The sequence below is a fragment of the Cydia pomonella genome, chromosome 13 (assembly GCF_033807575.1).
Source record: "Cydia pomonella isolate Wapato2018A chromosome 13, ilCydPomo1, whole genome shotgun sequence".
Lineage (NCBI taxonomy): Eukaryota > Metazoa > Arthropoda > Insecta > Lepidoptera > Tortricidae > Cydia > Cydia pomonella.
In genome coordinates this window covers 19,552,706-19,568,204 of record NC_084715.1, presented here as the reverse complement: position 1 = coordinate 19,568,204, position 15,499 = coordinate 19,552,706, and the positions used below count along the sequence as shown (strand labels likewise).

The window sequence follows — 15,499 nt, the reverse complement described above, 5'->3', positions numbered from 1 at the left end:
TTCAAAGACGTTTTTTACTAAGGTTAAGTATGTGTTAGGTTGTCCCTAGGTCCTAGTTATTATAATACAGATCATTTTGACATACGTTTGCGTTTCTGTATCAAAGGTAAAATAGAATTGCCGATTAATACGCTTTGTTTTAGTTAAATGATTGTAGTTTTTATTTCAATGAGATTTTGTAAAGTATGTGTATACCTGAATTTATATAGAACCTAGCCGGTGGCCACTAAGTAAAAAAAAGAAAAAATAATAATTTAGTATTATTGTATGATATTTATTTATTATAATTTTGTTTTTTGTGGCAAGCATAATTAATTAGAAATGTCTAACAACCACTAATTTAAATAAGAAATGTTAATATATTCATTATTACTGATTTAAATAACTCTCAAACATGTTTTTCCACATAAAAATGTACATTTCACGATTTCTTGTTTTTTTTAAAATGCAATTACCTCAAAACTCATGAATTTGTACTTATAACTTCATTGTACTTATGTAAGTACCTAAGATTTATTGTCTTATGTTATCCATGTCCTACGAGAGCGTGTTGGATGCAGCGAAAGTTAGTGACATTAAGTAGATGTTAACTGGTAGTGTCATGAACTTTGTGTGACGAAGACAAAAGAAAGGCGTTACCTGTCCCTGCGTTAGTTAAATTTCTAAACATGTTGGGATTTTAGTGAGTAATAAATAGTGTAAGTATCATCATCATCATCAGCCCTTTATAGCCCACTGCTGAGCATAGGCCTCTTTTCCAGTACGCCACTTGTCCCGGTCGCGAGCTAATCTCATCCAGAAGTGATCCGCAATCTTCCGAATGTCGTGCACCCAACGTGCCAACGGACGCCAGGGCCTTATTTCATCCGAAAGCTTAAGTATAGATAATAAATAACTCATATCTCTCAGGAAATGACCTATGTCCAGACGTGACAAGAAATTGTAAAAAAAGATTTTAATTGACGTGATGTTTCATGAACGGGCACGAGTATAGGGTATAAGATATTCACACTTATGTTTAAAGGCACACGCTCAAGTTTCTTAACACATTTTACCACTCCTGAGTGTCTTTCCCTATAATGTTCATTATTTGATCGACTTTTTCTAAGCATACATTATTAATCGATTTGAAACCTAGTGACATAACTGGCACTGGCCCGTGTCCGCACACCACATATATGGATGATATTATGTAACACTGTCGCGCCCTCTGCTGATCGTAATATCCGTATTCGGATGACTGATTGGAAAGCCGATCTATCTGATAATTATCAAGACAACTTTCATCTTGTGATGAAATTTTCGCGGGATTCTTAATGTGATCGGATAAAAAATAATTTACGACGTTCTGTAATAATGATGATAAGGAGTGTTTTTGTTAGATCCATAGATTCGTAAGTAGTTCTTTCCTCATATTCATTTCATATAATATTTAAAAATAAAAAAAATGTGTTATCATCATCATACTCTTCAAAATGTTCACACTGCATAAAATAACAAAATATTGCGAGAAATTAAAAACGAACAAGCAACAATGACTTTAGTTTACCCATTAATGGGAAAAAACCTTTGACATGTTTGAATTGTCTTCACAAAATCTCCAGCCATTGTTCAAAGTCTATAAGAAGTAGTACAATACGACATTATATTAAGAAGAACCGTTAGATGGCTCTAACAATTAAGACATTGAAGAATGCAACTAATAATGAAATTGCCTACCTATAGTCAAAATGAATTTGAAATAGAGGTGTATTGTCAAATGATAAAAACTTTTAGAACGCCATTTGACTTTGATCCTTATGTGTTCACTGATATGTGTACATTTTGTTAAATAACAAAAAGTGGCGCTATCTTACTGGGCATCGGCTAAAGGTTGTGAAGCCATCGTTCGAAACGATGCCGCCATACCTTTGGCCTTTGATTTATTAGAGAGAAATAATAAGGATCATAGTCAAATGGCGTTCTAAAAGTTTTAATCATGTGTCGAAAGATGGCAGTAAATTTACTGTGGATACAAAGTTTTCTTTGAAAATTCACCTCTATTTCAAATTCTTTTTGCTATAGTTAAACTGTAAAGTAGTTGAGTTAATATAAAAGTTCACTTACCTTAGCATGCTCCGTAAGTCTTCAACACGCACAAACACAATGCGGATAAATTATAACATGAAACCTTAAGACCAAAAGCTTTTAAAGCGTCAAGCTTAGCACATGAGGTATAAATATACTGGAAAGGTGCAACTGGGTAATACAAACGTGGTAAAATATTTTCAAATACGAAAATAATATAAATTTGTGTTTACTTATACTTTATTACAAACCTTTATCGCTTTTTGAATGTTACAATACAAAAATACACATCGTGAATACAATGCTCGGTCCTAACTCGAGTACCTTTAGGTACATTTATATTTTAAATAATTGGTAACGTTACGGCAACATTAATATCGTTACAATACATTAAATAGCTACATTACATTTATAACCTACGACAATTTGTATTTGAAAGTCTTCGATATACCAAAAGAAACTAACAAATTATAATATACATTTTTTGGTATAGAAAAACTTCCATAATCCTAATTTAAAGCTATAAATCTCTAAAAATATGACTACAACGAAACTGTTAAGTTTCTAAAGTTCTATATACAAAACATAAAGCCAATGAGTAGCAGATATACAAGGTTAACAAACCTTGAAACATTTTGAATAATTTACTTTTTACTAACCCTTTCAACTTCGGACTCGGGGAACCATGCTCTGAGAATCGGAGTTGAATGTTATTGATAATATCAGTCATCGGGTTACTATGGCCAGAGAACCGGTACTCAACGGGAACATGCACTAGTCTAAAACTACGGTTAGGTTACCCCATTTAGGTGTCTCCACTGACCTTTGGCGTTGTACTTTTTCGTGGCACGAATGCCGGCCGCACACTAATAGGCCTTATCGGCTTGAAATATAGTTTTCTCTCAGTTGTCGTTCTAGGTGCTTCTGTGGTAAACGTTTTGGTTGCAGCTTTAGGTGCTATTTTAGTGGTGTTCGTATTCTTTCTAAAGTCTATGGGGACATTTTGAGCTCTGTTAGCAGTAAATCGGGATTTAGCCGGGTTGAATCCAGACGTTTTATTAGACTTCAGGTTATTAGAGACTACGGTGGCATTTATCTTTTTAGAAACACGTGGGGTTGGACTAGGTCTAGTGAAATTGGAAGGTTTAACGATAGGTCTACGAGGGAATGCAAATTTCCGTTTCGCGTCTAAGGGAGATATTTTGACAGTCGTTATTTCATCAGGTATAGTCTCTGTTGTTGATGGTATTTCCGTTGTCGTAATTGTCTGTGCTTCAGTTGTCAAAGTTGTTGGTGCAGGTGTCGTTAGTAGATCAATAATAGGGCTTGTATTCACGGTCTCAGTAGTGGACGTAGTCGACGTTATTGTGGTGGATGATGGACTGTCAGACGTTTGCGATAAAATAGTAATATTAACCGGGTATTTTATTGTCGATTGATCGACTGATGATGCTCCTTGAAATTCTTGCCCTTTAGCAAAAGTTATTATACTGCGTCCAACCTCTGGCTTTAGCACGTCCACTTTGACGATATTCGCATCGTCTATTTGTGAGGACACCGATGCTGAATACACAACAAAAGGTTGAGAGGCCTGGTCATTGTTCATCTTTCTAGCCATAACTGGAACTTCGGTCTTAAAAAGAGCCTCTAAAGGTAAAGTAGATGGATCAGTTAGCATGCTTCGAGGTGTAACTATTTCAAAGCTTTTGGCAGCTTTGTTAAGTTTGTTTTGCTCGTTTTCATAAGCAGCTGGCACAAATTGCCACTGAGAATAAGTTTCCTCGCTGCTTTTGTCTGTTTTCTTATCATTATTAATGTAACTCAAAAAATCGTCGCTTTGTATATGCTCTACAGTGTGTTTCGGCACTTCACTGCTAGGCTTATTAGCTTCTTTAGTGACATGTCTGTATGCTTCATTGATGCTTTCGGAAGCAACGAGGTTCTCTTTAGGTCCATCAGCAAAATTACTCAATGCTCTTGCATTACGGCCTTCATCGATCCGAATTGGATTGTCCGGTGGATTTTCGACGGGATATATGTGTCCATATTTAGTTAGATAAATTGGAATTTCGTCTTCAACAATTTTGATGAGGCTGTACCTACTTACCTCACCAATTTTGTCTACCACTGGCTTCTTCTCAACCATAATTTTGCCTTCTTCAATAAGCCGTGTTTCGTTGTTTTTATTCAAACGATGTTTGTCTAATTTCGATGATACTTCCACAACGCGGCTTACTGAGAACAGTTTGTTGAATTGAGTTTTTATAACTGGTGGAACTGTAGGTACAGGCGTTGTTTCATTAATAGATTCTGTAGTCACCTCTGTAGTGCGATCATCATCTTCTGTTTCAGTTTGTGCGTTAAATGTAGTATCATGAGTACTAGGGTAGTTAGTTGTTTGATCCGTATTCTCTAAATAATCATCAGTACTATCATTGATTTCCATTTCTGCTGTAGCCGTTTCGGTTGGAAGGGTGTTGGTAGATAGAGTCTCATCACTGTCTGTTAACGTTGTACCAGGACCTTCAGTCATTGACAGATAATCATCACCAGTGCTCATATCAAAGTCTTCACTGAATATGTTTGTAGTGGTTTCTTCAGTATTTTCATTTGTAGTTTCTGATGCTTCATTGGCGACGCTTGCTTCAGTTACTGGTGCTGCGGCTGGTCTATTATATCCAACTGGCACATTCTGTACTCGTTTTGCTTTTGGATCAACAGGTTTGTTCGGGCTTGCTCTATTGTATATTGAAGTCCTATTTTGAGAAGTAATTAATCGTTTAGGTATTTCTGTAGTGGATGTGGAAGTCCTAAAGGTATTTGAGTTAATTACTCGTGGCACGAATGGTTTCCTAGAAGTCAAATTAGGTTTTTGTTCTTCAACAGTTTCATCTTCAGAGACTTCGCCTGAATCTTCCAAGTCTTCATCGTTAAATTCAGGTTTTCTGGTAAACAATTTGCTCGGTGGAACGAGCACCAGTTCATTCTCAGGTTCTTCTTCCAAGATTTCTTCAGAGTAATCTTCTTCTGGTTCTGGAGTCGTACTGGAGGTAGTGAAGGGACGCCTAGTGAAGGTCCTCGAAGAAAACGGCCTTCTAGTACTAGGTTTGAAGGCATCTTTATCGACAGTAGCCGGGCTAGTATAAACTCCTGGGTTGAATTTACGGCTGAATGTTCGACTGCTTGGCGAAGAAGTTGATTCAGTTGTGGAAGTAAACACTCGTTTAAGTGGTCGGTAAGGTGCCCTTGAACGTGAAGAAGGCGAAGTTGTTTGTGTTGTGGACGTACTTGGTGTTGTTTCAGGTGAGGATTCCTCTATCTCGGTTACTGGTGGTTGTTCACTAGAGGCGTCAAGTGATGCTGGATTATGGATTTCAGCTTCTGATAAATTAATTTCTCTTTGGCTTGTTTCTAGGGAAACTTCAGGCTTTGCCTCTATATTAGGTTCATCTGCTGGTTTTTCAGGCGTTTCTTCCTTGATATTGCTTTGGTTTGTTTGTGGGTTGTCAGTGCTAGTTTCTTCGGCATTTGTCGTCGTTTCTTTGTTAGTTTCATCATTGTTGTTGTTTTCATTTTCAACAATTTGTTCATCTAACTCCTTTTCTAGCTCTGGAGTGGTGGAGGAAGGCGCCTCGGTTGTTGTAGATATTATTGAAGTTTTTGTTTTTTCTCCGTAGTTAGTTACAATTTCTGTTGAACTTTCTTTATTAACTGCGTTCAGAGAACCTATAGACTTGGCTAAAATTTCGGGCTCATCCTCAATTGGTCTTATCTTTTTCCGAATTACTTTCCGAATTTTATTCCTTGTTGGTTCCGTGGGAGCCTCACTAGGTTCTTCAGGAGCAGCTGTAGAAGTTGGTCTTCGCCTAATTACTCTAAATTTCCTTTTGCCCGAATCATTAATTGGAATAGTTTCTGTAGAAATTGGACTCTCAGTCGTAGAACTGCTGGGTGCTCTGAGACGTTTAACGACAATACGCTTAGGAGTTTCATTAATTTCCTCATCAAGATTTTCCTCGTGCTCTGTTTCACTCAGAGCACTTTCAGAGAGAGTGATATCTTCATTTTTATCTTGCTCCTCCTCGTCAATGTCACTAGTTAGTATTCGCGGAGTAGTAGATTGACGAGACGGGAACGATACTTTCCTAGCCTGGAATGTTGGTAGAGGAGTGGACGTCGACGGTCTCACTTTACCAAATGGCAACCTGGGTGGGATTTTTCTAGTTACTTCTTCATCAACCTCTTCTTCAACTTGCTTATCATCTATTTTAGAGGCGGCAGTGGATCTAGTGAACGGGCGAGGCGTGAATTTTGTAAACGCTGGGCGTCGCGCCACTAATGGGGCTTCACTTGTGCTGCGTTCTATGCTTTCAGTGGTGGTGCTTCCAGAAAACCTGCCTCTACCCCTCGGTAATATGCTCGGCCTAACATTGAGTGTAGCGGCGGATACTTCACTGTCCTCAGCTTTATCGGCCACGGTGGTAGATGTTCTTCCCCGGAAGCGCCTGGGAGCAAAACTAGGCTTGGGTGCTGATACTGGAGCTTCTATGTCACTGTCAATATCTATCGGAGTTAACGAAATCAACTCCTCCCGATTCAAACGAGGCCTGAATTGCCCTCGCGATACAGCAGACGCTTCAGCCGGGACTGAGTCATCGGTTGAAGGTTGAAGCCTACTTCTAAATGTACGCCCGGTATCTGTATTGATTTTAGTATCTCCGATCTCCCGGCTGTCAGGCGTAGTCGACCTAATTTTTCTAGACAGCTCAGCAGTTTCGTCCGAGTCCGAAGTGATCTCGTTGGGTCTTGCTAAAGGCCGGCGGCGGCGGACGAAAGAATAATTCCTGGAACTTACCTGAGTGGTGGAGGGGGCAGCGGTAGAGGTAGTGGTGGTGGTGGAGCCGCGGCGGCGGAGGATGGTGCGGCGTGTGGGCGGGCTCGGCGCCGCTGTCGTAGTTGTTGTCGTCGGGGGATCTGTGACGACTGTCGTCGGGGCTTCAGGCTCGGGAGTCTCCTCGGGGGTGTTTAGTAAGGAAGATAATTGGACAGAAAGGACAGTAGTAGGTTCGGGGCTCTCGGGCTCTTCTAGGGGAGGGGAGGTGGTGGAACGAGCTCTCACTATGGACGTGTACTGAGGCTGTGTTTGAGACGGTGGAGACGAGATTTCCTTTTCTAAAATTGTCTCTTGAGAATCTTCTTCTCGCAATGTACTCGGGTACCTATAAATAAATAAAGTCACATCTTACTGCGAGTCCATATTTATTATTTAATACGTAGCATGTTGAGTAACAATAGTATAATTACTGGACAGTAGTAGCTTCTTCAGTAGTAGGGCGTTGTCTCCTGATAGTGACGTATTCGGGAATATTGTCTCGCCTTGCACTTTGAATATCCAGCGATTCAGGAGTTTCTGCGACAGTTACGAAAGAAGCCGGACGTTCGAAAAGTGCATTTCTGAAATTAAAAAACAAGTTAAGTAACAAGTTCTATATGGTAGAATTTTGTATATTATGAAGGGAGAATTTCCACCGAGACGGAACTAGTGAGACCTCAATATCCTTTAAGAATCTAAATGGATGCTTTAATACGGCCAGTATATCCGTAGATCTCTTCAACAGGCCGTAATTACAAAATACTATTATAGACCGTGTTTAACTATACCATAAGTGTAATGCCGGACTCTGGGCAGGTGCTGAATAATTAGGTAAATACACCTTGAAGTGATATCATCTGTGGTATCCGACGTAGATACACTGGGGCGCGCTCTCCTGATGTTGACATACCTCCTGGAGCGGGCGCACGGCGTCCCTGACGTTGGGTTCCGATTCTTATGGTGCACGTAGCTCGGACGAACTTAGATGATAGGTTATAAATCATTATAAAAACATGCCTTGAAGCGGTATCATCGGCGGTATCCGACGTGGCCACACTGGGGCGCGCCCGCCGGATGTTGACGTACTGCAGCGGGCGCGCGGCGGCGCCGGGCTCGGCGGCGCGCGCGCGGGCAGGTCGCGCGTCGGGCTCTTCCTCGGACTCGGACTCGTCGTCGGGTTCGGGGGTGGTCGCGGCGCGGGCGCGGTTGATTGTTGTGTATCTAAGGGGAACAAGGCTAAATCAGCGCTGAACTTTAAAATGTGCCAATGTCCGAATTATCTTATGTCGCTTGAAGTTTTGTAAGTACAAAGTGCATACTTACGAATATAATACGAATCTGTCAGTTTGGAAAAAAGAAAAGCTAAGAAATTGAGCGTAAATCTAAAATACAACTGAACATTTTGTTTAAAATTACATTGCTTAGCTTGATTATGAATAAGCTTGCACATTTTTTTAAATTGCTGTACCAATTTTTAATTGAGTTTGATTTTAAACGATAAGGTTTCGTTAATTGTCAAATGTTATTAATGAAACTTATAATGTTAATAATCAAATTGCACTCCTAATATCTCATCAAAAGGTCAAAAGGGTCTCTACGTGTTGGCTTCGGCTCCGCGCACGCCTCCCAAATGTTCCGTGATTGGTACACATATAAATTAACTCTAAAAGTACCTCATGAATAATCATTATACGTACTGTGGCCTGTCCTTCCGCAGCAGTTTGTCTTTGTCAGCAGACGCCTCTAACCCTGCGTTTTGTGGTCCTCTCTGTCGGTTTAGGGGCGGTTTTTCGAAAATGCTGTTGCCTCCTTGCCTAATAAACAAACAAAATCAAATTAACTGCTAGCAATTATTTAACCATCACATATAGCCAAGTTCGCTAAGGTCTTTTTGCACTTCGTTTCTCCAGCGGTACCTAGGACGTCCAGACCACCAACTGCGCTGTCGCGTCGACTGGACAGAAACGGTATTGGACAGATTCTTTGGTGTCGGAGGCCAAGACCTACTTCGGGTCGCTGCGCCACAGCCACAGTTGGCCGTGGCCGAACGTTAATTAGAATTGAAATATTAACAATTAACCAATACAAATTGAACCATAAACTGTAACCGTTCGTTATGGATTACGGTTCAATTTTGTAATAGTTAATTTTCAATTCTAATTAACTTTCGGCCTACACTGGCCACTGCAGTTAGTAAATAAGTATCACATACACAGGAATTTATACGATTGTTAATAATTTGCATGTACTTTTTGTGGATTTGTTGTTACTTATTTCAGAATTAGTTTTCCGATTCTCAGAAACTGTTATGGAATACAGACCCAAATACCCAAACTATAAGATATAAACCTATTAATAAATAATACAATTCGTGGTCGCCGTAAGAGAAGGTGGTGATGGACAAAGGCTAATTTAGTGTGGGAGCGCAACCGCTTATTTCAGTTGCGTCAACTTTTACGTTGTACTTATGTAGAACAAAATTATAAATAAATATTTAGTTCCAAGGATGGTCATGATATATTATAGTATAAAATTTATAACTTAGTAACGTAGTAAAATTGCTTGCCCTTTTATATGTGTAGTGACCCACGCTCTTTCTAATCGCTTCTTAATGCGATCTCATTCTAGTCTGGGAAAGCTTAAAAACAACTTAATATGTAAAACAGACAGTAATAGGCCCAACTTATTACGAACGTCTACCCGCCGAATTAAGAACTGAAATATCTGACGGAGTATTCGAACGTCAATTGAGGAACTTTTTATTGGAAAACCCATTATATTCAGTGGATGAATACATGGAATTAAAATTATAATGACTGTTTAACATTATAGTTTATGTAAAATTGATTTTAGATGACATTTGTTCTACACTATTATTAATTATTAAGTTTTAATGACGATCATTATGTGATATGTACTAGATATTTAGTTTGACATGTATTCCATTATTTCTGTTTAGTTTTCCGTTTCCTTTGTTTGTTAGTTTTTAATTTGACGGTAATTTCGAATTTGTTTTGTTTTTTGATTAATTATTATTGACGTTTTGTACCTAATTATATGTTTGCATGCCAAATCTTTGACGACTATACTCGTAATGTAAATTCAAATAGATTAACATAAGAATAATTTATACTGTAATTTATCGTTATGAAAAAAAAACAAATCAAATCATAATTATCTAATAAAAATTGCTCTACTGAAGGTCGTGGTCTATTACCTTTAGTATCCATACTAATGGCTCTGTGAGCTGTAGACCTCGCGATAAGCTTAGAAAATGTAAAAGTGGAAAACACTTAGTTCGTCGAGTCATTATCATAATGAATTCCCAATGGTCTTATGCGCCATAGACGCCGTTACCGCTTAAGTCTTTTATGCCAATTTCCGCATTAAAAATAAAATAAAAATGCGTCGACAAAAAAACTATTTAATCATGGAATCTGATTACAAAGTTTCAGGAGAATCGGTTGAGAATTGCGACCTGTAGAGGAGAACATCCGTAAATACGAAAGCAGTTTATCCGAGCCAAACTAACGCTTACGTCAAAAAGTAAAATTCCACCTAATTAAATATATGTGGTGGTCTCTCGCTCTTCTTAAACGCTTGATAATGCGGTGTCTATTTAGTCTAGAGTGAGTGTAATCAAGAAACACAGGTATACTTCCACGTACTTGGTCCTGGCGATGGTCCTCTCCAGCACCTTCTTGTACAGGTTCTTGTGACGGACGAGGGCGTGGTGGTGATGGAACTGCTGCTTAATTCTGACAGGTGTAGTTGTTTCTCTGTTTCACTTACTTGGTTCTGGCGATGGTCCTCTCCAGCACCTTCTTGTACAGGTTCTTGTTAAAGGACGAGGGCGTGGTGGTGATGGAGCTGCTGCTTGATTCTGACAGGTGTAGTTGTTTTTCTAGCTGCTCCACACCACCTGAAATTAGTAATGCGATTAATAAATTGAAATGAAATGTTGGTATGAAATTTTATGGTTTCGGCTGCGACACCAAGGAAATATGTATAAGTAAGTACCCAGTAGATTGTAAATCAAAGGTAAAAGGATGGTGGAATCGGAAATCAAATATCTAGAAATTGTACAACAAATCCATTTAGAATAGGTATCCGCTATTGCAAATCGTAAAAAAAGAGCAAGAGGAAGGAGGATGGGCAGATTTGTATAGACATTGGCCCATAAACCAATAATAATTATTACCATCCGAAAGGTTTTTTATATAGGTACTTACTGCATTTTTTTGTATGGCGAGACTTGCCAAATCTCTGTTTAAAAAAAAGTATGACAAAAAGAAAACGAATAAAAAACTAAAATATCGTGACACGTAATAGTAATAAGTGTCTATGTTAAATGCGATAGTTGAACTTACCGACTTTCTTGATTAGATCGATGAGTTCCTTGATGACCTTGGGGTCCTCGGCGTCTACGTCCGCGGAGTCCTCTTCTAGCTCATCTTCGTATTCCTCCTGAAACACAAGGATTCAGTACCATGATTATTTATTTGTCATTGGAAATGAACTAATGACCGCTTGTTTGGATGAACGACGAAAATGTGAATGTACTACAGTAGAAAAAGGCGCGAAAGGAGGACAACCCTTCGCCCTACACCACCACCAAAATAAATTTTTGCCACCTTTTTCCACTGACAAAGTGGGTGTGCTAGAATATGGTTACGTAGTTAAAATAAGATCTTTTCTGGGGGCCGATTTTCAAATTTCGAGTGCTCGTTTTTGTCCCTCGCTATCTGTGGAAAACGGCGAAATGCTATTATTGAAATGCGAACGATAGAAATTGTTCGCATCGCAATCGTTTTAAATTCTATTAGTAGAATTGAAATGCCTATTTAGTAGTGGTGATAATATTAAAGGGAGAACACGAAATTGAGCTATCGAAATTCAAAAATCGGCCCCAAGATCTCCGTTGTGACACATTCTGATACCTATGTACTTACATTGTCAGTTAGCCACTACCTTTCAAACAAAAAAGTTCTATGCAAGAGACAGTAAATTGTTTCTAATTACCTCGGGTTCGGGCGTGGTAGTAGTAGTCGTAGTCCTGAACAGCACGGAGCTCTTAGTGCTCAGTTTGATAGGTTTCCTCGTAGTGGTGGTGGCTTCAGTGGTGGCCGCTTTGGTGGTGGGGGCTTTGGTGGTGGTCGTGGGTTTCTTACAGAGCACGTTGCGGGCGAAGTCGCAAGAGTCCGCGGCCTTGTTGAAGAAGAGACCTGGAAATAGTGTCATGTGGTCGTTTAATAGTCATTCTAATAGTCACTTTATTTAACTAAGTTAAAAAAGCTATTGAGTGTGAGAAAAGTTATTAAACGTGCATGTATGTCTTAATCACTAATCAGCCTCTAAATCTACAGATCATGCGCACGTAAAAACGCACAACTTAAATGTACATAATTTTCCTCCCACAAGAGGACTTAGGCAATTATTATATAAGCCCAATACAGATATGAGATTTCACAGACACCTTTAAATATCGTTGCAGATGTATGTAGGTCGACGAATCGGTACGCGCCGGTATTCAATTTGGAAACCGCATACTTTACTGCCTACCTAATAAAGTGACCGGAATCTTACCAGACGGGCAAGTAAACCTGTGAGCCACGTTGCCGAAGTTAGACGAGCCGGAGTCGAGGCACCAGAAGTACGTCTTGCAGTCGCGCGGATGCTGGAAGAAGCGCTCGTCTATACACTTCCAGTAGGATAGTGAAGGGACTCTTACCAGACGGGCAGGTGAACTGGTGAGCCACGATGCCGAGGTTAGACGGGCCGGAGTCGAGGCACCAGAAGTACTTCTTGCAGTCGCGTGGATGCTGGAAGAAGCCTTCGTCCGTGCACTTGAAGTCTGAAAAGATAACGAAGGAATTTAAAGGCGAGTTGTTACCACCACGATGCTGCAGGTGCTTGTGGTTTTATTGCAGTAACTACTTAAAACAACAATCAATCATTCAAACGATGATGTGACAGTAACAACCGTAGGCACCTACTAGGTCTCTCCGTCTTGTACAATTTACGATAATTTGCTATATTAATGTAACATTACGTGCAGAGGCATAGTTCAAAGATTGGGTGCCACGGTAGTACCAAAAAATAAGCGCGATTCACATCGCCTGCACGATGACCTCTTCGATCTTAAGGTAAATTTGCCCCTGAATTAAAGATGTAATTCTACCTAAAACATCTTGGAAGGGAAATTGTTTTGAAATTATAATATAGGAACTGTCAAGAGTTTGACCCATAAACCTTTAAAGTTAATCGTTTTTAAGTATTTCGGTTGAGTTTATACCTGATCCTGGATCAGGGGTGGTTGGAGGTTCCGGAGTGACGATGTTCCATGTGGGCGTGGTGCTCTTGGCTGAGGTTGCGACGCTCTTCCTGTTGTTGATCTTAGTCCTGAAAGGCAATTACAAAGTAATTAGAACATTACATTTTAACTAGTGGCTCAGTGAGCTGTAGACCTCGCGACTATTACTTACTAACTTAAAACTGCTATTTTTGAAACTTTCCAAAAACGGAATCGAGAAAAAAACTATTAAATCATCGAACCTACTCACAAAATTTAACGAGGATAGGATAAGAATTGCGACCTGTAGAGGAGAACATCCAGACATGCGAAAGCATTTATGCCCAAGCTGAAACAGAGACCTTGGGTATCGCTTGGTCAATGAGATACGAGTATCATCGTATGCGTTGAGCTTGGTTATTTCATGAGATTACAGGGTCGCGTTTTTAAAGATAATATTTCAAATGTCCTCTGTCACATCAACCAATACGGTCATTACATTAACAGACATTATACGTTACAACTTAATAGAACGTGATCCTGGCATCTGTTTCGAACTGACAACCGATGATGGTCATACGTTTAGAAATGAGGCTGGAGATTGAGACAAAGTGAACAATAATAAAAACTTCGCGATCGCAAGGCTACAATTTCACAGAAATTTGCCATTGGCTATAGTACCCTTAAGTCAGCTGTACTTACTTGGCAGCCGTGGGTTTGGCGGTGGTGGTGGTGGTAGAGGCTTTGGGCCTTGGTCGCTTTCTGTTGCTCGAGCTCGAAAGTTTGGGTCGCTCCGATACCACTGAGTTGTCTGTTGATCTGCCCAGAAATTAAGGAAATTAAATAAATCTCTGAACAGTGAAATCGGCTTCAGACTTCATAGCCCATGTAAACATAGGGTTCAGAATGCAATGCAAAAATCTTATGTTTTTTTTGGGGTAAACCGATCAGCACAATCTAGGTTACTTCTATTTCGTCCAGTAATTTTCTAATTTGAGCCTTGTGGGTTTCTGCGTTCTTCTTACTAGATTTAATAAGTCGATCTATGTGTTCTACTTACCCTAGTTTTGAGATATAGGCTTCCTTGGCAGCCTCGATGAGCGGGTAGGGCTTCTCGTGACACGTGCCGCGGAAATCGTCGTTGTCGATCGACCAGAACATAATGCCTGAGGATTGGAATTAAAATATTGTTTTACTACATACGAATACTAAGTTCACGTGAAGAGTGTAAAGACATGGTGACTTTAAAATAAATAAAAAATATTAATACAACAACTCACAACAAATGAATGTAGGTATCCTGCATATAAAAGTCTATGCAGGGGGGCTAAGCTAATAGTTTTGGTGACTGTACGTTGAGAGTTTAGAGGTCGTCTACGCTAAGTTTGCAGCATTTTTTTGGCAGCGCTATATTTGACATAGTTAACTTTCAATCAATAAGCCCGTATTCTTTATTGTTAATTTACTGTAATAGTAATTAATTTAACAGTCCATATGAGAATGGAGGATTGAAATTACATAAATAAACTTCCAATGAAGTAGCAGTGTAGCTTATAAGTCCTTAGCCTTACCTCCTAGTCCATTCTCGGCCACATATTCCGCCTTCTTCTGCACGATCTCTATATCATCGTACCCAACCCACTGGTTGCCCTTGTACGCCACGGGTCCCATAGCGTCCTTGTTGGGGTACATCACGGTCCACGGCTCGTCCTCTTCGGCGGATGATTCGTCGTCGGAGTCTTCTTCGTCTGAGCTGATAGCGCGCTTCGTCTTTTTGGGGTTTAGAGCTTCGCAGATCTGAAATGTAGGAGTTGTTGATTTAGTAATACGGGTTTGTTGATGCTTGGTGTGATCACTTTCAATATAGAGATGTAAGAAGCCCAATTGTGACGGCTAAAATATATGACACGTAAAGTTCTTAGTAATATTTTGGCAGATCGTTTTCACTCTGTTAGTACTGTGAGGCTCCTCGCCTTGCAATTCGCAATAAAATCATGAAAGGCGTCAACGTCCGTGCTTTTTCTATTTTACCTTATGATAAGCAAGTAGATATCCCTTCTCCCTGGTGGCGTCTCCCTGTTTTCCAGAAGTCGGCTAGCGCCTCGATCTCCGTCGCATCGAGATTAAATATTGACTACAAATATCTAGATAATAAGCCAGATAATCGTTCTCCCTAGTCGCGTCATCTCACCCTGTTCACCAGGACCGTCAGCCGTTGTTCCTATGTCCATCACATGAGGGTTGAAGAGGGAGCATAAACGTCCGTG

At 39.9% G+C, this 15,499-nt stretch overlaps 1 protein-coding gene across 1 annotated transcript in view; it reads right to left on the bottom strand.

Annotated features, from left to right (window-relative positions):
* Positions 1 to 15,499, bottom strand: part of LOC133524502 (mucin-2) — a 157,134-nt gene that overhangs the window by 37,835 nt on the left and 103,800 nt on the right. The window contains exons 8-19 of the mRNA XM_061860574.1: positions 14,804 to 15,029; positions 14,293 to 14,398; positions 13,935 to 14,051; positions 13,236 to 13,342; positions 12,672 to 12,794; positions 11,963 to 12,165; positions 11,311 to 11,407; positions 10,733 to 10,862; positions 8,638 to 8,754; positions 7,958 to 8,161; positions 7,372 to 7,521; positions 6,923 to 7,286 (exon numbers count right to left, since the gene is read on the bottom strand). Of these exons, the coding sequence (XP_061716558.1) occupies positions 6,923 to 7,286; positions 7,372 to 7,521; positions 7,958 to 8,161; positions 8,638 to 8,754; positions 10,733 to 10,862; positions 11,311 to 11,407; positions 11,963 to 12,165; positions 12,672 to 12,794; positions 13,236 to 13,342; positions 13,935 to 14,051; positions 14,293 to 14,398; positions 14,804 to 15,029 (1,944 nt within the window). The remainder of the gene's footprint in view (positions 1 to 6,922; positions 7,287 to 7,371; positions 7,522 to 7,957; positions 8,162 to 8,637; positions 8,755 to 10,732; positions 10,863 to 11,310; positions 11,408 to 11,962; positions 12,166 to 12,671; positions 12,795 to 13,235; positions 13,343 to 13,934; positions 14,052 to 14,292; positions 14,399 to 14,803; positions 15,030 to 15,499) is intronic.